The sequence below is a fragment of the Syngnathus typhle genome, linkage group LG7 (genome assembly GCF_033458585.1).
Source record: "Syngnathus typhle isolate RoL2023-S1 ecotype Sweden linkage group LG7, RoL_Styp_1.0, whole genome shotgun sequence".
Lineage (NCBI taxonomy): Eukaryota > Metazoa > Chordata > Actinopteri > Syngnathiformes > Syngnathidae > Syngnathus > Syngnathus typhle.
In genome coordinates, this window is record NC_083744.1 from 15466506 (window position 1) to 15487936 (window position 21431).

Here is a 21431-nt window from a genome sequence, read left to right on the forward strand (position 1 = left end):
GCGTCCAAAGCCTTCTGGCCTGTTCCTGGCCAGTTCAAAGGTCAGCGTTGAGAGATGAAGCTTGGGGCGTGGCATCCCGTTCAGACGTCCTCCTCTTGAACCAAGTCAAATACGACGCGGTGACTCGTTTGCTTTATGCTGAAATGTTGCAGAAGTACCACAGTAAGGACAAGAGGTTAGACAGTTTTGGTTTTCTCCCCACCTGATTTTGTGATGTCACAGGCGTGCACGAGTGGGAAGCTCTGACACCATGGCGACGGCACCATGAAGAGATTTGGCTTGAGGAGCTGGCAGAGGAAGCTTTAGCGTGCGACGACATGATCGCTTTGGCCGAGCTGCCGGGAGCGTTCGCAATATACGATAGGTGCACTTTCATAATTATGCAAATTTATTTTTTTTGCCTCATTTCATCTTTAACATTACTGTTCTCCAGTTCCAGAAAAGAGTGCTTCACTGCAGTTTCTCTCTTGTATAAATTAAACACGTGTCGTCGACAAGAGAAGGAAGAACTAACAGCCTTAGTGGACAGGTACAAATAATTCTTCCACCATTTTGAATGATTGTCTTAAAATATTTGTGTCTCCATAGGCTGGACAAGGAAAGCCTGCGATTGTTGTGTTTGTATATTCGATCAGCAACACTGAGAGCTCAAAACGAAACAAGAGCCTACGACGCATATTTGGCCATCGGTCAATCCTGGCACGCGTGGTGAGCTGACCGATTGGAATTTCAACGCTTTTAATAGTCTACGAATTAATTCCGAGGCATTGCAGGCCGCGTGTTGACAGTCCACACAAAGAAGAGCAAGCTGCCACATTACTACGCGCTGATGACGACATACAACAACACAGTGATGATCAATTATCACAACAGGTACAGAATATCAAGATTTTAGTCTTAGTTAGGAATGGCATCCAATAAATGCAGCTTGGACCTAGAAGGGAAAAGGTTTGGGTTAGGGTTAGGGTTAGAAACGAACAGAACCGGCAAACTGACATCATTTAACGGACCGAGCGTCAGACTGGCTAACCGAAACAGTACTGAACCAAGAGATGTGAGACGTGAACAATCCGGAAAGGCGGTGCCACCCAGACAGGACTTAAATACAGGATAGGTAACGAGAGGTAGGTGACTGTGATTAGTACATTGATTGTGAGTAGAAACAGGAAGGGAGGGGGGCGAGTACACGGACGCGGACAAAAACCATGACAACCTACACGTGATAAAACAACCGGGGACGAGTCGTGACACGTGTAGGTGTGAATTTCGTTGTATCCTAAATGAAATTGTCAACCACAGTCATTACTGGAGTTATTGGTGCTGACTCAGCAGCAGGAAAGAAAGCAGCTGGTGCGTCTGTTACAAGGAATCACCTTGGAGGACGTACAAAGAGCAGCTCCCACGGATTCTCCGAAAACAAGTAACTCATCATAAAGTTACTTTGAACTGGATGGAAAAAGAAATATTCTCTTCCCTCATAGGTTGCATAAAGAGGCTGCAAGAAATCTTCCCCAGCAGTGAGAAGCAACCCCAGTGGGACATCAGCAGAGGTCCAAAAGTGTGGTCCCAAGACCAGCTGGAACGAGCCACTTTGGACCTCTTGGTTGAGCTACTGGAGATCCAGGAGAGGCAAACGTCTTCATTCCTCCTGACACTGTTGAATGAGGTAACGTGAGTGATGATGTCATCAAATGCAAAGGGATTTAATAATCTGACTTGCTTTAAGAGGGAACATCTCCAAGCGCTGAGGGAAGACTTCCAGTCCAAACTCCAAGCACACCTTCACGCCAACCTGCTCCAACTTCTCAATCCAGACGCCTCTTCATGTTCTTCACACGCTAATTCAAGCAGCCAGGAGCGTGTTCCGCAACGGTCCAATTCTAGTGAACCCGCAGAGGTTCAGAACGTCACAGGTGGACCACGTGAATCTCAGACGGTAGCCGATACAATCGGCACAAAACCTGATGGAGACCAAATTGAAGATGTCGCTGATAAACAAGGAGTCTGCGCAGGTAATGTACCTAATCAAGTGTCCAGTAAATAAGTACGTACATGAAGATATACTTCTTCCAGGCTGCGGCGTGACACTGGGAGGTCTGCCCTATTTGGAGGTTTTATGTGTTCCCGATTCATTGTCTAAAGTCGACGGAGAAGGTGGACGCAATGAGGAAGACGTTGAAAAGAAGAAGTGCGAGGAACAGGACTCTTTGATTACACTGGCTTGGAGCACACATCTTGAAGACCAAACAGGACATGATGAGAAGCCCGCAAATGCTGTTGCTATGCAAACGCAGCCTTCAGCCGAACGCCGTGAAGGAGACTTAAAGGAGGCAGGAAAAGAAAATGACTTTCACGCAAATCTACAGCAGGCCTCGGCGAGTTCAACTGACGAGGTGAAGGAACTTGGAGCTCCTGAGGTCACCGCACGTGCTTCAGTATGTCTTCTGATTGAAAGTAACTTTACCTCTGGTTGATTCCATCTTCTTGACATTTCTCCCGCTTCCTCTCCTGAAGGGCCATTGCTGCACAAAGGAGAAGATGGCAGCGATGGAGGGTGTGAGACAGAGAGAACCAGTTTCTGCATTGGAGAGAGAGAAGACCATGCGGAAGTTGGTGGACGTGCACCGCCGGGTGGAGAGGAGGCAGCAGAGGGACAGAGACAGACAGCAGCTGAAGGTACCAGGAAGTGCTGAGTGGAATGATGAAGATGATGAGAACCTTTCTTGCTTTCAGGTGCAGGAACGTCTGTCCATCATTCAGAGCAGGAAAGCGGACGAGGATTTATTTGGGCCTAAGCACACAGAAAGGATGAGACATCTTCGTAAAGATGTAGCGCAGGTAAAGTTGTCATTGGAAATGCTGGTAGGCTACAAAAGATGGCAAATGAACATCTTGACTGTCCTTCAGGATGAGAATGAGAAGAAAATGCTGGTCAGAGAGCAACTGGAGCAGCTCAGGAGGGAACGCTCCTTTATTATGCAGTCCAGGAGAAAAAGGTACGGAACTCGGGCTGTCTGATGACATTTCAGGATCCATTTTTTGCAAGCGTCTATATTTTGAGTTTCTTTCTGAAGGAACACTGCTGGTTTCAAGGAACTTCTGGCTCCAGCGCATCTCCAAAGCAGAGGAACTGAAGCGAGGTCGGACCAAGACGACGGCTTGCAATGAAAGGAGAAGGCGCCTGATTGGAAAATTAAACTCTTGCTCTGCAAACAATGTTGGACTTGCAGATTGTTTATTATACAGTTTAATTATCTGAACAAACATAAGCATTGACATTAATACCACTTAATCAAGAACAACTTCCGGTAGTCTGTGGCCAAATGTACACGCTCAAGTGCCATAAAGTCTTTTCAAAATAAAGTTGGCCGCTAAAAGATTGGAACGATAGAGGGCGCTGTTTCGTTCACGCAACAAAAGATGTCAATAAGCTTCGGGGGCGGAATATTGTTTTGACGCAATAATTATATGTACGCTCTTTTGCCGATGTGAAGTGAGTTGGGAGCTGTCGAGTCAGGCGTGGGAGATTTCTTGGCAAACATTCAACAGTGTGACAGCGTCCGCTCACATGACACAGCACCAACAAGGCGGCGGGCGGGAAAGCCGGCACATTCCAAAGCAGCTCCGACTTGACGGGCCGCCGCGTTAACCCGCGCGGAGACTCCACGGATTACGTGGAGCGCTCACGAGAAAACACTTGAACATAAAACTTCAAAGTACGACAACTCAGGACTTCATTGTTTTGTTTTTTTTAAGCAGTGACAGCACAAAGGACCATTTTGGAAAATCGTAGCTGAGGATGAGGCGGTGTGGAATCATCAGGCTTGACGTCTGTGTGATGTCACGAGTGTGTGTGTGTGTGTGTGGACCCGGGTTGTATGTCATCAGCAAGTACAGTAAGCAGCATGCTTGTGTTTGTGATAGATCACACTAAACCATGTAACACTAGTTGACAATAGTCTTTTTTTTTTTCTTTTTTTTTTTTTAATAGACTGACTGCTGACTGTCTGAGGCAAGTTTTGGCCTGAGGCTTCGCTGAGCACTACTGTCCATGAAACACAAAATAATCAACTTGAACTCCAGCATCTCTTTTGGGCACCATTGAACTGAAGAGGGTGCGCGTGTATGTGCGTGTATGTACGTGTGTGTGTGTGTGCGTGTGTGAGAGACCCCATATATCTGGAGAGAAATGCGCATGTGCGTGTCAGGTCTTGAACGTCATGGTAACAGTGGAGCTGGAGGAATGACGCATGTAAACACGCATCCGAGTCTTTTCTACTGGTGCGCGCACTGCACCCCCGGGCCGTGATGGCCGCCGGCCTCCTCGTCGGAGCTGTCGTTGTAGGCCTCCCTCCTGACGCCACCGCCCGAGCCTTGAGTCCTGTCGAAATCCGTCAGTTCCACTTCTTCGGCCTCGGCGGAAATGAGGGGATCCTCGGCGCGGGCCGGCAGCAGGCACTCCAGCTCCTAGAAGAGGAATTATCCATCGGTTATGGGCGGCGGTTGCTTTTAGGCACACGCGGGACCGACGGGACCTCACGTTTAGCTTTTCGGGGCTGATCCAGTTGTTCTGAGGGAACTGCACGTCAAACTTGATGTAGAGGTCTCCCTTCTCAAAGGGGTTTCTGTACTGTGGCATTCCCTCTCCTTTAACGACGCGAATGCAGCCTGAGACAGCGACACGGCACGATACAATAAAAATCCACAAATACAGCCAGACCAATTTAAAAAGACGTTTCGAGAAGTAGCCACGAGTACCTGGTTCTATGACCTTGCCAGGCGCATACTTGACAAGCAGCTGCCGTCCGTCCAGATGCATGAGCGTGATCTGGAAGCCGCACAGAGCCTCGACCAGGCCAATGCGCTGCACCATGTGAAGGTCATTGGCTTCCCGGCGGAATTCCTGACACGGAGAAGAAGATCAAAGAAGTGAGGCTCAGATTCACTGACGACTACATCACTGTCTTTTTTTTTTTCCCCTTTCTCTCCGTACATCATGTTCTTTCTCCTGTAGGACCAGGACAATGTCTCCGGGTTCCACACCGGGCGCTTGGTCGGCTTCCCCGGTGAAGGTGATCTTCTGTCCATGTCTCATGCCTTTGTCCACGTGCACCTCGAGCAGCTTGGATTCCTTACTCACTTTATGACCTTCACACTTTTTACAGCGATCTTTCTCGCTGATGACCTCGCCTGCACAAACAACATATTTGAGATGATTCCTTTTTGATCCCGCAAATGAGATTTGTGTGATTCTCTTTTTCCAGTCACATTACCCTCTCCTTTGCAGTCTGTACAGACCGACTGCACCTGTTGGACCATACCAGGGGCCAGCTGTCGAATCACAACCCTCATACCCAGTCCTCTGCATGCCACACACTTTTGCACTGCGCCCGCCTTGCCCCCCTGACTGGATTGCAAATGGCAGACTGTCAGCCATCTCTTACAGTAACACGAAAAGAAAAAAAAAAAAAAACACTCACCCATTGCAGGCACCACAAAGGACATTCTTGCTCAGCTGGAGTTTAGTAGTTTTACCATTGTAGAGGTCTTCAAGTGAAACTCTACGGTGGGGAGGGAGAGAAAGATTTATCAGTATACATGTGTCATAGACCCAATTCTGAAAAGCCCGTTTTCCAGAATGTGTCCCTGATTAAAAGTCGATTACTTGAGAGGGTGCACCATGTCTTCGCCTCGTCTCCGTCCTCCGTTGCGTCCTCTGCTCTGTCCCCCCATGAACCCGAAGAGTCCTCCACCAAATATGTGGGAGAAGATATCGTCCATTCCGGGCCCGCCACCTCCGCCCTCGCGTAGCCCCTGCTCTCCATAGCGGTCATAGAGCTCTTTCTTCTCCGGGGTGGTCAGTACTTCATATGCAAAACTGATCTCTTTAAACTGGGTGACAAAATGAAACGGATTATTACCTCCCATGTTGAAGATTATCTTATTGTAATTATGCAACAGTGTATTTCTTTTTTTTCTCCACTTTTAGGGCAGGTGGGGATGTTACAATGTCGCTCTTACATTTCAACGCCGACACACCTTAAACAAAACTATCTGGTCCCAAACCATGTTTTTATTTCTTTTAACCACCACTGAGCATTTCATACCTTATCTCCAGCATCTGGGTTCTTGTCAGGATGATACTCTTTAGCCAATTTACGGTAGGCCTGTAATAAACCAAATTGTTAGTATTCTACAAGAAAGAACTAACCCGAGCGTTTATTTAAGTCACGCTTTGTTTCTAAAAATGCTAAAGCATCGACTTGTGGGCCGGCTGTCAAAAACATCAGGACACCAGCAGGAGCATCACTGCTTTTGACATCTCCAACCATCTTGAGTTTTCATCTCACGAGCTCCACTTGGAAAAATAAACCATTCTTCTGATGGTACGATATCAAGAGTATGAAATAACCACTTGTTATGAATTTGCAATGTTAGGATTAGAGGTATAACAGTCTTTAAGTGGCATGACCAGATTAATCGTTAACATTTTCATTATACATTTTCATCAAAACACAGCGGATATAGAAGAATCATACACAACTGAACTCCTTCGTGTGGCATTTAAAAAATGTGAGAATTACTCCATGGCGACGACTATTTCCTGAAATGTATCGTCTAATATCCGGTGAGCTATGACACTCGTGGTGTCTTTAGTTCCCGTTTAACACTCGGCAGGCAATATCTTTTCAGGGTACAAATTAAATGTGACATATTCCATAGAGTAAACAGAACTGTGTCCCACCGTCACAGCGAGGAACGTACTTTGTTTCACAGTCATTTCGCTGAGTTAACAAGCTAGCTAGCGAGCTAACCAGCTAGCTCATGTTGGCTAAGCAGTTTTTAGGCCCATTTTTAAAAGTGACCAGCGTCACCGCTTCACTGTTGTCCGTTTGCAACATCCTCACCTTTTTTAGTTCATTTTCTGAGGCCGACGGTGAGACGCCGAGGATGTCGTAGAGCTTGGTGTCCACGACTTTCGACATGATGCTCAGGGCCGGCGGCTACCTTCTGCGGACGTTCAGATGAGTGAGGAAGGAAACAAGCTAAGCCGGCCGGGATCGTCATGGGTTGCCAGATTCCTACGAAAAGTCCCCCCCTTTGACGTAGACGCCCCCAAACCAAAGCAGTCGCATTTCCAGGGGGCGGGCAGAGGGGACGTCTAGAACTTCACGCGGGGCCATAATCGGGTTTTATTATTAGCGTTGCGTACTATGACGCTCTTTGTGACGCTCTACTGCAGAGCGCAACTCTTGTTTGTATGAAGACCAAATGTACACCACGGGCGGGCAGGGCCACGTTTGATTTCTAAAACAGACGCACCGAGCTGCTCAATTGTAGAACAGGTCAAATAAAATAAAATAAAATAAAAAAACACGTACAAAATGCACAACCAAACTCTCATTTAAACCTACGTATTCATTTAAACCTACGTATTTGCAATTTTTAGTGCGAGAGCCACATTGTTTTCCTGCACGTATCCCTAAAGTCTTCTTTTCAACATTGAATGACACTCCCTAAAGTCATCACCACAGTATCTATAGAAACCGAATGGAAGGAAATAAAGCATTGGAATTGTAAAATATACCGTGTCGAATCTTTCTAGAGTATTCCTTGTGTTTGTGTGAAGTGTCACGTGAATCTCTGTACTTGTGATTTAAAATCCCGTTCTCGAGATGGAACTGCTGACCGCGTCCCCTCCGTCGGGGAAAAAAAAAAATGTCATCAGGCTGATGGTTACACGGCTTGACGGACAGCTGAACTAATGGACTACGTTTTATCTTCTCCGCCATTTTGATCGGTGACACCACCGGTCGTCGTCGCCGGCCCGTTGAAGTTGATTTGGGGGCCGGTGTCAGTGCGGTCGACAGCGTCTCCCAGAGCAGCGCGCTCGCGGTGGATGGATGGTGAGATGAGGACACCGCTAGCGTGAAGCTAACATACGCCACAACTGGAAGAGAGCCCCGCTATGGGCCGCTCCGGGTGACCTGACAGCCCGAGCTTAGACGATGACCTGAAAGGTAAGCCGAGATTGTCATAAAAAAAAAGAAAGAAAGTATATTATACAAGAATGTCAAGTGGAAAGTGATGACGCAGAGCCGAGGAGGCTGACCGAGGAGGTCAGCTAGCTAGCTGCTGCTTAAATAGCGTCGTCGTATTAATATGTCAAATATTTATCTTTCCTTCAAGGTATAAAATGAACGCCACTCGTGTGAACTCACTGGGGAACGTGTCTTAAATGGGAGATAAAGACCACAAAAAACCCGCAGTGGTGTTCATTGAATGAATGGTAATTAACGCTTCATTAAGCAGGTTGCTAGGCTTTATTTTGGATGTACAGTAAATGATCTTATTTATTTATATAGTGTCTACTGTCTCAATAAGACGCGCAGTGTTGTTTTCGAGCACCAATCACAAATTCTCTCCATACAGTTAAGCGCTCCAGCCGCCCCTGACGTCAGCCATGTTTTGGAAATTTGACCTACACACAGCTTCTCATCTGGAGGCTTTACTGGACAAGGAGGATGTCACGCTCACCGAGCTCATGGACGAGGACGATGTGCTGCAGGAGTGCAAGGCTCAGAACAGGAGGTCATTGTATCTCTGCGGCTTCCGCTGTCTGGCTGACTCAACTGACTTTGACTTTCCTTTCCGTTGTGGCTCGTGTAGACTCCTTCTGTTTCTATGCCAGGACCAGTGCATGCAGGAGCTGGTCCGCAAAATTACCACCGAGCCTCCTGCTGGTATAGAGGAGACCAAGCGATTCAAGTACGTGCCCTTTATGCTGATGGAAGTCAAATATAGTGGTATCTCCCAAAACGATCTAACTCAGGCTTTTTAAAACATGACAGGTGGACAATCACTCCCATGATCAGTTTACACGCAACAAAAAGTCACATTTTTATAATAACATCCCTTTTAGCTTGACATGTTGCTTTTGCAAGTACACTGCTATTTTATTGGCATGGTTACATATACAAATTCTTTCCGAGTCAGTCAAATCATTTGCTCGCTCTTGATGTTAACTAGCCGGGTGTGTGTTATTCTGATTTGCAGGTATTCAAATATCGCATGCGAGCTGTTGACGAGTGACGTGGGTGTGATCAACGACAAGCTGGGCAATGAGGATCCTCTCTTAGAAACCTTGTATGGCTTCCTGGAGCAACCGGCCCCTCTCAACCCCCTACTGGCGTCGTTCTTCAGCAAGACCATTGGGAACCTCATTGCGCGAAAGACTGAGCAGGTTAAGTCCACAACTCACATTTGCAGAAGCGCAGGGGACTTCATGACGTTGTTTTTGTTGTGCTTAGGTGATTAGTTTCCTGCGGCGGAAGGAGGGATTCCTCGCTTTGGTTCTGAAGCACATCGACACGTCGGCCATGATGGATGTCCTGCTTCGACTTATAAGCTGCGTGGAGCCGCCCCCTCTTCGACTGGAGACTCTGACTGTGAGAGACGAAGAAACGCAGACAGACAATTTCACATTCTATTATCTTGTGTTTATTGTTCCCAGTGGCTGAATGAAGAAAAGCTGGCCCAAAGACTCATCGAAATCATTCACCCGGAGATGGATGACGAGGTTTTGTTCATTTCCGTTAACTATAAATAGCCTTGACTAAAACTGAGTCCCGGCCGAGCCCCATAAAGGCACAAATCCAACACATTGAAACCAATTGATTTCATCTTTGCTTTGAATGATACTCATAAGGCACCACTATGGAGCTTCTATTTCTACCATTCTGAAAAGCCACTTGGGTGTGTCTCATTTCTATCAAGAGGCAGTCCAACGCATCTCAGACTTTGTGCGACATCATCCGTTTAAGCAGAGACCAGGCCAATCAGCTTCAGGAGATGTCACAGCCCGACCCGCTGCTGACCGTGCTCGAGTCGTAAGTCGCGCGGACGCTTCGGATTGTGCCCTCGGATACGTAAAGGGGACACGCGTCTCTGTTCCGCAGGCAGGAGTGTGTGGAGCGGCTGCTAAGGAACATGTTCTCAGGGGACAGGACCGAGAGCTGCATCATCAACGGGATTCAGGTGCTGCTCACTCTGTTGGAAATCAGGAGGCCTGTGTGAGTGGCCAATCTTTGCTTTCATTAACCTTTCCGCTAGCGGGAAGAGCTTCGTTTCAAGATCCCGTTCTTTTTTTTTTTTTTCCATCCAGCGTGGATGGCGTCATGGACACGCAGGGCTTTGAGAGAAGTTACAACATTAACAGCAGCATCCTTCTGGCCATTAAGCCACACTTGCTTCATTTCCACCAGCTACTTTTGGAGCCTCCCAAAGTACGTAAATAAGAAGCATAAACGTATTTGGAAGGATCCGCCTCTCATCTGTTTACCTCATCTAGCGAAATCCGATGCTGACGACTTTGGGCGTGCTGGAGGAACCTTTGGGGAACACTCGGCTGCACGTGGCCCGACTCGTGGCCTCCCTGCTGTACACCAGCTCGGCCAGCCACGCGGTCATCGCGCAGGAACTCTGCCGCCTCAATACAATGGACCTGCTTTTGGTGAGACCAAGCCACGCCTTTTCATGACGTGCACCATCATTCACCGAATATTCGCACTTTCAGAACTCCTTCTTCAAGTACACGTGGAACAACTTCCTGCACCTGCAAGTGGAGCTATGCGTGGCGGCCATCTTGCGGCCCTGTGCCCACGAAATGAGACTTCAGCCTGGACTCCTCTCCCAAGACGTCAAGGCTCCTCAGCAGGACCAGGCTTCGGCGGACGTCCTCGGGACCCACGACGATTCTGCACATCAATTATTGGTGACGCATGTAGGTATCTGAGGGAATCTTGATGTCGTTCTCTTGACTGATCTCCGGATTTGCTCTTTGCAAAGTTGTTTCAGCATTGCCGCCTCGTTCAGAGGATTCTCCTGGCCTGGGAAGAGAACGATAAAACCCAGTAAGTGTTAATTGAGGTGATAACGCCGCTTACAATGGGATGATCTAAGGTTGGACATTGTTGCAGGTCAGAAGGCGGAATGAGGAGAGGCTACATGGGGCATCTGACCAGGATCGCCAATACGGTTGTTCACAATCTGGAGAAAGGCCCGGTTCACACCCAGATTAGTAATCTCATCAGCGGTGCGTGATCGACGTTAATTTAATTTAGAAATGATAAACATGAATATTTTCGACATACGTCTTGGGCACAAATTAGCATATTGCAACTATTTTGGCCCCTCCGTCTAATTCTATTGGTTTGTTTTCCTTTTTGGGCTGCAGAGCTACCTGATGACTGCAGAGGGCGCTGGGAGACTTTTGTAACGGATACACTTTCAGAGACCAACAAGAGAAACACCATCGATCTGGTAAACATCTCGCCATCCATCTACGTAACAGAGCCTTTGAAATCTCACGGCTACGTTTCAGGTCGGCAGCGGTAATCCGCGGCCTTCCTCGGAAGACGACATGGAAAGCCCCTTCCCAAAAGAACTGACACTCCAGCAGGTTTCGACACACGTTCAAATAGCGAGTGTCCGCTGGGATGCTCTGTAAACACAATCTATTTGTATTTGCACTTCAGGCTTTCTCAGATTACCAAATTCAGCAGATGACGGCAAATTTCGTGGATCAGTTTGGTTTCAACGATGACGAGTTCACCGATCACGACGACGGCATCGGGTGTGTGTGTGTGTGTGTGTGTGTGTGTGTACTAGAGTGGGCGTGCGTTTTGATGCTTGGCGGGACTAAGCGAATGCTTCTCTTTTTGCAGGGCGACATTTAATCGAATCGCAGAGATAAATATCAACATCGACGTGGGCCAAGACAGTGTGAGTTTACAGTGGAATGTGTTTTCAATTTCAATTTATTTTGTATTAGTAAACATGGTCAAGGGTTATTATTTATGTTTTCAAACCTTTTTTACAGACCAATACGGCTTCGTTTGACGCCTGCGCCAAGGAGAGGATACAAGCCTTTGACGATGACGAAGAGGACATCTGGGAGGATAAAGAATTCAACTATGCAACACAAACCAAGTCAAGAAACAGGTTTTGCGCACGTTTGTAGACACAATTGTGTGTCGCGATGTACCGACGCTCATTTATTTGATCTACTCAACGAAGGTTCGGCGGGTCGCAGGCAGCCCAAGGCCAAGCTCCGCCCGGCCGAGCGTGCGAGAGGTCGGCAACTTCCGACAAAGCGGCGAGCTCGGATTCGGACGAAGGAGAGGAGTTGAAAGACGACATGGACCCTTTCTCCAGTCAGACAGAGGCCGCCGCAACGGGTGAGATAGAACGACGGTATGATCATCACGCCATTGTTTGGTTCGGACTGATGGCTTTTGACGAATGTTCCTCAGACTCGGGCTGGATTGCGGACTTTGGGGAGGTGAACTCAAAAGCTCCGGCGGCAGGCATGGGCTTTGCAGCCTGGGACAGTCCGCAGCCCGCCGCTACTAAAACAGAGGAGAAGGGCTGGGCCAAGTTTACAGATTTCCAGCCTTTCTGTTGGTGAGCCGCCCGAGCAACACTATCTGAGCTGGAAATTGTCCAAGACTTTTGTTTCCACTCATTGACCGACCGCACAATTTGAAGGGGAAGTAAAACCCAGTGTCAAACTTTAGCAACGTGCAGTTAGTGGCGTTTATGAGGGGAACAACAAGGCCGCGGCCACATTCCAAAAGAAAAAACACCAAAGTGCATTCAGCCCCCTCGGATGCGTCTCATCCAGAACAGTCAATCCAAATGAATTAATGCTTACCTGGGGGTGGACGTGGTAACAAGAAAATTCTGTTTCCCACGATATTTTAAGCAATAATTTTGACAGATTTTCCAGTATACTTAATAAAATGGCCTCACTGCGAGCCACCAAATAATTATTCAATATAATTAACGACATCTCCGCCAAATGTTCACCACGTGCGTTTAGAACCCTGCAATAAACGGGGTTCACTGAAGGTATCGCTCGTCCAAGGTGTCAGCCGCTCAATGTTTGGATCATGTCAGGAAATTAAATTTAGAGCTGGGAATGCAAGGAATGTGACCGCTCGGGCTTTCACCCGACTTCTCAAAATGGTTGCATTGTGTCTGCGGTGCTCTCGCTGTCTCAAGTTTTTGACATGTTATTATATTTCCTTAGTTCTGAAGCTGGCCCCCAATGCAGCTCCCCCGCGGCCTCGGACCTTAGCGCCAAACCAAGCCAGAATCGTAAGATTTTTTTTTTTTTCACAATACAAAGAGTAGAATGAACGGCTCCGTTGAATCAATGAGGACTTTATCTTACCTCCAGCCTGCGTGTGGAGCGTATGCGGGACGAGGAAAGCTCCCCTGGTGGCGTCGGACAGCTCCTCCTCCAGCAGCTCCGACACCGACGAAGACGAGAACAAAATGGGGTCCGCCCGCGCGGCCACCACCGAGACCCTCAACAGGGGCGACGGCAAGGAAACCATCCGGCTGACTGTGGACGCCAAGAACGAGCGTGCCGTGTTCAGCAGGTACGGGACTTGAATGCTACCAACTGGAACAGGCGTTTTTTTTTTCCCCCCAACACTTCCCGCTAAGTCATCATTCTGGGTGGCGTAAGAATATTTATTTTTTTGATTTGATTTATCACTATTTCTATATTTATTTCTAGTACGATCTTAAACTTTTCTTTCACATTCCACATGGCCTCTTAAAACATTCTTTCCTTGCACATAACCAGTGCTAGCTCTACAATCGACCGTTTGTCTGCTCACTAAGAGCGTCCGTCCATCCGTCCCTCATCTATCCCTCCAAGCTTTCCCTCTCTTTGTTGCTGTTCTGATATCACCCCACCTGTCTCTTCCCACCTGTCCCCCCCCCCTCCCTCCCTCGCCCTCAGAGTATTCCGACCAGCCACTCGACGGTATGTGAAGCGTGTGATGATTTTCTGAAGTTTGTATGAGAAAGCAAATAGCGCTCGGAACAAAAGACGGGAAGAGGCGTGTTCTGCTTGTTGCCTTGAACTAGGACGCCGCGTGCGACAATCAAGACTCATTCATCCGTGGACTGCACTAACCTACCGCAAAACCTTACCATGAGCTTAGCTCGTCCCTATTCCCAACACCAGTCCCGGCATTAACACATCCATAAATAGCAAAAGGCGTGTCTGTGGCCTGGGCCGCAGATGTTTGCAATAATGACATATCCAGTGCATCATTTCCTATTAAACAGCTCGTGTCTTCCCTGCGCAGCAAGCGAGTGAGTAAAGAAGGTCCCCGCCCATTTGACCACAAGGCATGCTCTGAAGAAAAAACAATTTTCTATCCAACCCAATGCATTAGCACGCGATTTACTAACAAATACTACCCCCGATACAAGCATGGACAATTTGATCCTTGTTTGGGGTGGTGGTGGTGGGGGGGGGCGGGGCTTGACACCGTCAACAGCAGGTAACGGAGGTGAGCTTTTAACCAGGATGTACAACGGCGGTTTATTTTGGTTCTACCGAGAGCGCATTCTCATTCTCTTTTTTTGGGGGGGGGGGGCGGGGGTTGTTTTGAAGTCACGCAGAGAAGACACCAGAAGGGAAAGGACATGAGGGGGATGCGGAATCTGGAAGGAAAAACGGAGACTGCCCAAGTCCTAGCCAGCAGCCGGCTGCTGTCACACAGTGAGTAGTGTCTATTTACTGAGCACACAGTAGCGGAGCTACTTCCTCCAACGAGCTCGAGGGGCCTTTGTTTACTTAACTACAGAGAGAACCAGGCATTTTCTCGTAACAGCTGGGCGGTATTTTGTTTACTCGGAAGCAAGTATTAGGTGCGGTGGTTCTTCATCAAATAGCTCGGCGGCATTTGAGCATCTGCGACGTGTAGATTCGACAGACTTAACGAAGGCGTGGTCACTCTATGCGGGAATGTCACGCATGCACATAATGTTTATTTTCACGGGAGAGAAAGATGAAACTATTTGCAAATCTGTGCTTTTTCTTTGCTGGTTGAACAGAGAGAAGCAGAACTCCGCCAACGGACCGGCCTAACCGGCATCATCGCCAATATGGACGACGGGCCCTTCAACGCGCAACCTCGCTCTTTGTTCTATGATTTCTCTTAGCGGCCATGTTTGTCAGTCCGGCGGCTCGTCCCCGCTTGCACGTCCAACAGCCAAATGAGGTTACACATTAATGATCGGCCCGAGACGAAAAAAGTCGGTGGGTTTATCTTGCGCATGAATCAGAGCCTGGTCTGAGTTTCGCAACATTTGACTTGTTGGAAAAAGAAAAGTACAAAAACACCACAAATCTATTTTTATTTTTTTTTCATGTCAGAATTTCAACTAAACTGTATGCGCATTTAATCCATATCCTTAATATCCATCTTAAGGTCATGGGGGAAAAAAAAAGTTGTTCTATCAGTGCGTCCTGTGCATGGACGTTAAAGTACATATCAAGGATACGGTGACGGGCAAATATTTATTTATATTACGAAATAGCGCATCATGCGTGTCAGTCACTGCTCTACTTTAAAACGTGCGTGTGAGAGTGAGCTCTGTCCCAGGTGCAGAGGTTACTCTCAGGTCCGAGGAGAGGTATGCCTGATCCAAAAAGAAAGCACACCGGAACACACACACACACACACTGTATTATAAATAAAGTAAATAAACATCCTCCAAAAAGACACACGTAAGTGCATGCTGCCATTCATACCCGTCCTCCTCCTCAGAACCTATCAGTGTACTTATTGTGATATTTGCTCCTGTATTAGATTGTGGCTACTCTTGGTAATAAACGTAATATCAATGTATAATATACACATATAATCATATCTATTTTTGAAACAAAAGATGGAAAAATGTAATGTGTGTGTAAACGTGCGTTTTGTGTGTTGTTGAAATGAGGCAATAATGATGTTTTTTTTTTTTTTTGGTATTCCAGCATCAATTCCAGAGGAGTGTGTGCTTGTGTAGTCTTCCATAATATTGCGCGAACAACTTTGTAGCGCGTTAGCTAATCAGCTGAGATATTTTTTTTTTTGCATAGGCATTATCTTGTTGGTACTTATATGATGTCAATGACAAAATAAAAACAGCTAGTACCCAGCGTATTGTTTGTTTACTCCAATGTGGAGTTTATTTAGCCGTCGTTCTTTTCCCGCACTTTAAAAACACGCACGTTGGGTTCATTGAAGACTAAATTAATTATCCATAACATCATCTGGCTCCGGCTCACCCGCGACCCAAAATGGCGTCATGGAAAATAGATGAATAGAATGATTTGGGTAGATTTGAATCTAATTCACATGCACTTTTTTTTTTTTTGCAAAGCCTCTATTAGAATGTGAAGTGGCGCTTAAGTTATCTACTATACACACATTAAGATTCCGTTTTGCTTTCTGCCAAAGCCCTTGAGTAGTTCCAGCCTCTATTTTTTGGCAGCCATTAAAATCCAAACAGTGGTGTTTCCCCACAATTCAATAATTAAAAAAAAAAAAAGCGTAAGGAGACACTGTGCTTGCAAACTGCCCACATTTATTATTTTTTTTTAAATAATCTAAAGTACTTTCCAGGTGTCACGCTTGACATACTTTTTCTGCCCTTGCTAAAATTAGCCCGTATTGCGGGTGGACCACTGACCCCCCCGTCTACCGCTGGGCTACTGCCAAGACAGAGTCTGCTGGACTCGCTTGAATTGTCTCACGTTGCACTGTGTCATGGGTGTTTTCATGTGGTCATAGCTGTATAGATTATTTATGTGCTCTATGTTGTACGTCGAACCCCTTGAAAATGAGATGGCTGTTCTCTTCAAGGGGCTATCCATCAATTGGGAATGGAAAATGAGGTCACGCTCAGTTGGGAATTGGCCTTGTCGTTTACACTATTGGCCGTTTTGAGGGGGGCGGTACTGTCTCATGGAAATGAGCTGCCGCTTTTCAGGTTCCCCGCATTGATTTTTGCATTTTAGTTCCATTCTCTATTTGAAATGTTTTGTCAACTTCTTGCATTTCTACTGCAGCACTGTGAGGAAGACCTGCAGAACCACTAGTCCACCGCGCTGCCATCATCCGATGAAGTTTTACACAAACAACACTTTGTGGCTTCGGGCGGTTAGTCCCTCATCTCTTTTCCAGTGGCCTTTTACTTTGTCATGAGCACACACAAACACACACACACACACACACACACACACTACGGAAAGAGGAAGGGGTGGAGTTGCGCTGACTATTTCAACTAGTGTTGGAGAAACCTGCCTGTCCGCTCAGAGCTGAGGAGGCGGCGCTTGCGGGGCGTGGGACTCTAGACAAAGAAGACACACTCACTTACTCACTCACACACACACACACTTGCACAACGCTCGCACAAGACACCGCTGGAGTTGGACAGCTGGAATCGATCTTCAACTCCTGGGACTATCTTTTCTTTCCCCCCCCCTGCTTGGCGAACAAAGTTGTCAAAAAAAAAAAGGAGCTGTACGTTTTCCAGCTGTGCCGATCCATAAGTTGTGCCACCATATGTTGTGCGTAAATGTGCGCGCCGATAGGCGTGCTCGGGATGGAAAATAGGGGCCGGCTCTGCTCTTAGCTGTCCGCCATGGGGGGTTGCCATAGTTACCCCACCACCACCACCACCAAAGCGGACGGCAAAGCTCCTCCCGACGTCTGCGATGGCAAAGTGTGAGTTTTTCTTTTGACATTTTCTCATGCTCCGCTTCAATTGTTTGAGGGAAAAAAAACAACAACAAAGCAGGAATGTCGTCCAGATAAGCGCGTCACATATTTGCACGATGGCATCAGTGAATTCCTTCGGCAAACGAGTAGCGCGGGGCAAAAGCAGGGTGCCCGAGTGACTCCGCAAATGTTTGCTCTTTGCTGTTGATTCCAGCCTGGTAAAGGTAAACAGTGCGGACGTCACCTCCACTCGCGCCGTGTTTACGCATACGCACGCTAAGATGTGGGTCCGTTGTGCGTTTTGTGTGCGGACCACAACTCCAGGCCTTAAAGGCAGGACAGGATGTTCGCTCCATTTCCTTCTAGCGAGCAGCATGCTTTCTTTTGGGGAATTTCCACTGAGGGGTACCGAAATAGGCCCGCTGGACTAATGGTTCGCACATCTGCCTCACAGTCAGACATCCCGCATTTGTCCTGCTTAGTGCCAAGTTTTTTTGTTTGTTTTGTTTTTGCATCAAATATCAAGTGGGCATGGAAAGAAGAGGGACGGCCTACCTGAAGCATCCAGCGCGTGGTTAGCATATCTGCCTCGCAATACTGAGATTCTGGGTTTGATTCCCATGGTCTGTGGACCTGACATGGTTTCTCCTCCTTATGCCGGTTTTCTTTTTCCCCACAACTCAAGACTCCAGCAACTCTAAAAAGACAAGTGGTATTAAAAAAAATGAATGGATAGATATTAAAATATGCAGTTGTATTCAGGATTTGCTCTGTTAAATCAAAAAATATAATAACATATTGCTAGCTATGGATTATTTGTTTATTTTTAGTAAAAAGAAAAATACATCCAGCAGAATAAGTTTGATTCAAATATTTAGACAATTTCTTTTCTGAGGTCAATTCAAGATAATATTCATCGTTATGTCGTACTTGTCAAATGGACCAGTCCTAAAAAAAAATTAAATCATGTAAAGTATGTACAAAAAAAAACTCAGCCTAGCAACACAAACGTGCGACATAGCCAAGGCGAAGAATCCCAGCGATTCCGTCAACCGACATTGTGACATCTCCTAGACAGCAATCAAACAGCACTTTGTCTTCTTGTCACTCACGATGTTCTCCTTTACAGACGCTTTAGCATTTCTTCATCAGATAATAAAACCGTTCTTTTCCAGCATGTCTGGCAAATATTATTATTTTTATTTTTTTTACATGGAGCTTAAAACAATTAGACGGTGCATGTGTGGTTCTCCACCGAGTGTGAAATGTCTCATCTACTGATGTCTCGCTTTGTCACTTCTCCATCGTCCTTCAAAGGGGGCTCAACAACAACATCCTGGAGACGCGTCCGTACCTCCAGCAGGAGTACGCATGTCAGCACATCAACCACACGGACATGTGCGCGCTCGCGTCGCTACCGCCCGGCGTGGACAAAGCCGAGTGGTTGGCCAGCAACAGTCCGTGACTCTTCCGCTTTTCGCCGGTTAAAGACGACGCCTCGTTTCATTCGCCCCTCTCTTTGCAGCCGTGTCGTTTTTCAAGCACATAAACCTGTTCTCCAGCGCCCTGTCCGAGTTCTGCACCCCCACCACCTGCCCGACCGCCTGCGGACCGGGCGACACGTGAGTTAATGGTGCACGACGCCGTGAAATGAAGCCGTCGGATAATATTGTTATTTAAGAACCTTTAAAAGTCACGCGGGCTTTATGTGTACTGCTGGGTTGCTCAGTGAAGCCTTAGAGATTTTTTTTTTTGCATACATAGACACTTCCATGCATGCTTTACTGACTACCCTCTCTATCCTTGTTTTTAGAGTTTATGTTTGGACTGATGATCATGGCAGGAAGCTGAAATGCTCTGCTCCTCTCTACTTTGACTACGCCATGTCCTACATTCAGGACCTTCTCACAGATGAAGACGTGTTCCCCACAAAAGCAGGTAAAGATCCTTAAGATAGTTTTGAAAAAATGTTTTCTATCTGGCCCAGTCATGCTTGGGATTGAACAGAGGCTCACTTATTTTTGCTTTGAAAGCAGAATTTTGGGTGGATTCCAGGTTCTTAAAGAACTCCCATTATAAGTCCCGATCAGAACGAAATATCAAAGACAGATCACAAACAGAACTTTTTTTTGTTGACGTCATGTGAGCTAAGCATGCGGGCAGAGATCATAATTGCTAAACAGCCCCAGATTCCAGAGTAATTAGTTTAGTGTGTCAAGTGAGCCAATTTCCTCATTATGACACTAGTTTTGTTTGGTAGCAAACCAAGAGATAACCTCAACACCTCAAAATCCCTCACCTTTGAATTTCAGGCTCAGTTTTCCCTACCGGCTTCATCTTCCTGGTGCAGAAGGTGTTTTTGTTGCTGTTCAGGACTCTGGCCCACATCTACTGGTCTCACTTCCGGCAGACGCACGCGCTGGGCCTGCACGCTCATCTCAACACGCTCTTTGCGCACCTCACGCTCTTCTGCCGGCAGCACGCCTTGCTGGACGCCGAGGACACTGAACCGCTGCAGGACCTTATCTCGGCTCTGGGATTGCAGGGAGGAACACAGGACAAGAAATAATGACTTGGAAAGTTTCGCTCGACAATATCAGGCTCTCGTTGTGTATAGTTAAAGTTGTGATTGAAATCTTGTTTAAAAAAAAGCCAAGACATTATTTAATTGAAAGAAAAAAACACAGACTCACTGGACTTTAAGTGACAACCCAATTCAATTGTGTTAAACATGCACACCCGCCATGAAGTACGTTATAATGTTGTCAAGACTGCATGATACACACACACACAGTATATCCTCCACTGAATGACGTATGGAACGACGTAACTTTGTATGTATTCCTGTGCCAGAAACACTTGTCTGAAAAATAAAGATGATATGATGTATTTTGGGGTCACCAGCCAATCACAGGCAGCACAAACAAGACCGAAGAGAACCTAGCGTGCATGTTTTTGGAATGTGGTAGGAAACTGACTCATTGTTGGACGAACAGCGACGCCTGCTGGTAAAATCCTGAATAGCTGTCAACAGATGAGACAAGTGCACAAAGTGATGCTATGCTACAGCCATTTTCTATTGGCTTAATTGACCCCATTACAATTACAAATAGCTGAAGAAACATGCTCCAGGACCGAGGAGGGTTGTTTCGAAATACAATTAATCGGAAGAGGACCAACACCGCTCGGATATTTTGCTCGATGGGTTTTGGGGGCACATGTTCAGCCTCCGTTGAGGCTCACGACATTGGAAAGTGAGCTTAAGAGTGTAATGCTGCAAAGCGCTGAGTCACGGACAGCCAGCAATTCAGCTCTTTAATTAAGAGCTGAAAGAACCGAGTACAGGACGTCCTCGTAAATCTGCTTCGCAGTCTCAGCTTGTCACCCCCGTCGTCCTTTCACTACTAAAACGTTGAATGGGAAACTACTTTTTTGTCACTCTCATAAATAAATAGGGGTCAATTCTCCAATCTTCCTATTTTATGGGTCAGGCATTTTTATGAGGAGTCATTTTCACTTTCGCTGAACGTTTGGAGGCCTGAAGACATTAAACTTGGGGATTGGTGGCAGCGCTGGTGAGGCAATTCTCTGCTGTAACCAAAATTTGAATATTTGTTTCTTTAAACTACTACTTGATTCCCCAAAGTCTATATTTTCATTTTGTAGTGGTTTTTCAATGCACAGTTATGACGCTGGTGTTGTGGTCATCTTGTTATCTAAAGGATTTTTGTAGGACACAGTGCGCCTTCCTCCTCCTCCTCCTCCTCTTGGTTCCCTCCTCAATCTGACTTTCCAAGCAAGAAAGCCAAATGCTCCCCCCTCAAAAGAGCACTTGTCATCTACTGAGAAGAC

General features: G+C 46.8%; 3 protein-coding genes and 1 long non-coding RNA gene across 5 annotated transcripts; 2 read left to right on the forward strand and 2 right to left on the reverse strand.

Moving 5' to 3' along the window:
• Nucleotides 1–3218: 3218 nt before the first annotated feature.
• dnaja2b (DnaJ heat shock protein family (Hsp40) member A2b) lies at nt 3219–7241 on the reverse strand. Its single transcript, XM_061282415.1, has 9 exons — nt 6909–7241; nt 6108–6167; nt 5666–5892; nt 5481–5561; nt 5274–5407; nt 4994–5190; nt 4759–4903; nt 4541–4668; nt 3219–4467 (listed from the first exon to the last, which is right to left on the reverse strand). Exons 1-9 carry the CDS (start codon nt 6984–6986, stop codon nt 4276–4278), a joined length of 1242 nt encoding a protein of 413 aa, XP_061138399.1. The 5' UTR covers nt 6987–7241; the 3' UTR covers nt 3219–4275.
• A 1215-nt stretch (nt 7242–8456) lies between these two features.
• Nucleotides 8457–16015, forward strand: ppp6r2b (protein phosphatase 6, regulatory subunit 2b). Of its 2 annotated transcripts, XM_061282413.1 has the most exons (24): nt 8457–8592; nt 8671–8769; nt 9058–9244; nt 9312–9449; nt 9515–9580; nt 9778–9890; nt 9960–10073; nt 10166–10286; nt 10352–10513; nt 10577–10783; nt 10849–10913; nt 10980–11095; nt 11237–11322; nt 11384–11461; nt 11538–11635; nt 11727–11784; nt 11882–12003; nt 12079–12239; nt 12315–12465; nt 13094–13161; nt 13244–13448; nt 13817–13840; nt 14480–14587; nt 14923–16015. In XM_061282413.1, exons 1-24 carry the CDS (start codon nt 8465–8467, stop codon nt 14954–14956), a joined length of 2709 nt encoding a protein of 902 aa, XP_061138397.1. In that variant the 5' UTR covers nt 8457–8464; the 3' UTR covers nt 14957–16015. The 2 variants fall into 2 exon arrangements, with proteins under 2 accessions (XP_061138397.1, XP_061138398.1); XM_061282414.1 differs by lacking the exon at nt 13817–13840.
• On the reverse strand, nt 10421–20019 carry LOC133156590 (uncharacterized). Its single transcript, XR_009714885.1, has 5 exons — nt 19879–20019; nt 18135–18276; nt 13238–15510; nt 10616–10889; nt 10421–10530 (listed from the first exon to the last, which is right to left on the reverse strand). It is a non-coding gene; the product is annotated as an uncharacterized LOC133156590 (long non-coding RNA).
• On the forward strand, nt 17164–20468 carry LOC133156588 (MOB kinase activator 2). The gene is made up of 5 exons (XM_061282416.1): nt 17164–17585; nt 18897–19036; nt 19105–19201; nt 19393–19517; nt 19892–20468. Exons 1-5 carry the CDS (start codon nt 17503–17505, stop codon nt 20146–20148), a joined length of 702 nt encoding a protein of 233 aa, XP_061138400.1. The 5' UTR covers nt 17164–17502; the 3' UTR covers nt 20149–20468.
• The last annotated feature ends 963 nt before the right edge of the window (nt 20469–21431 follow it).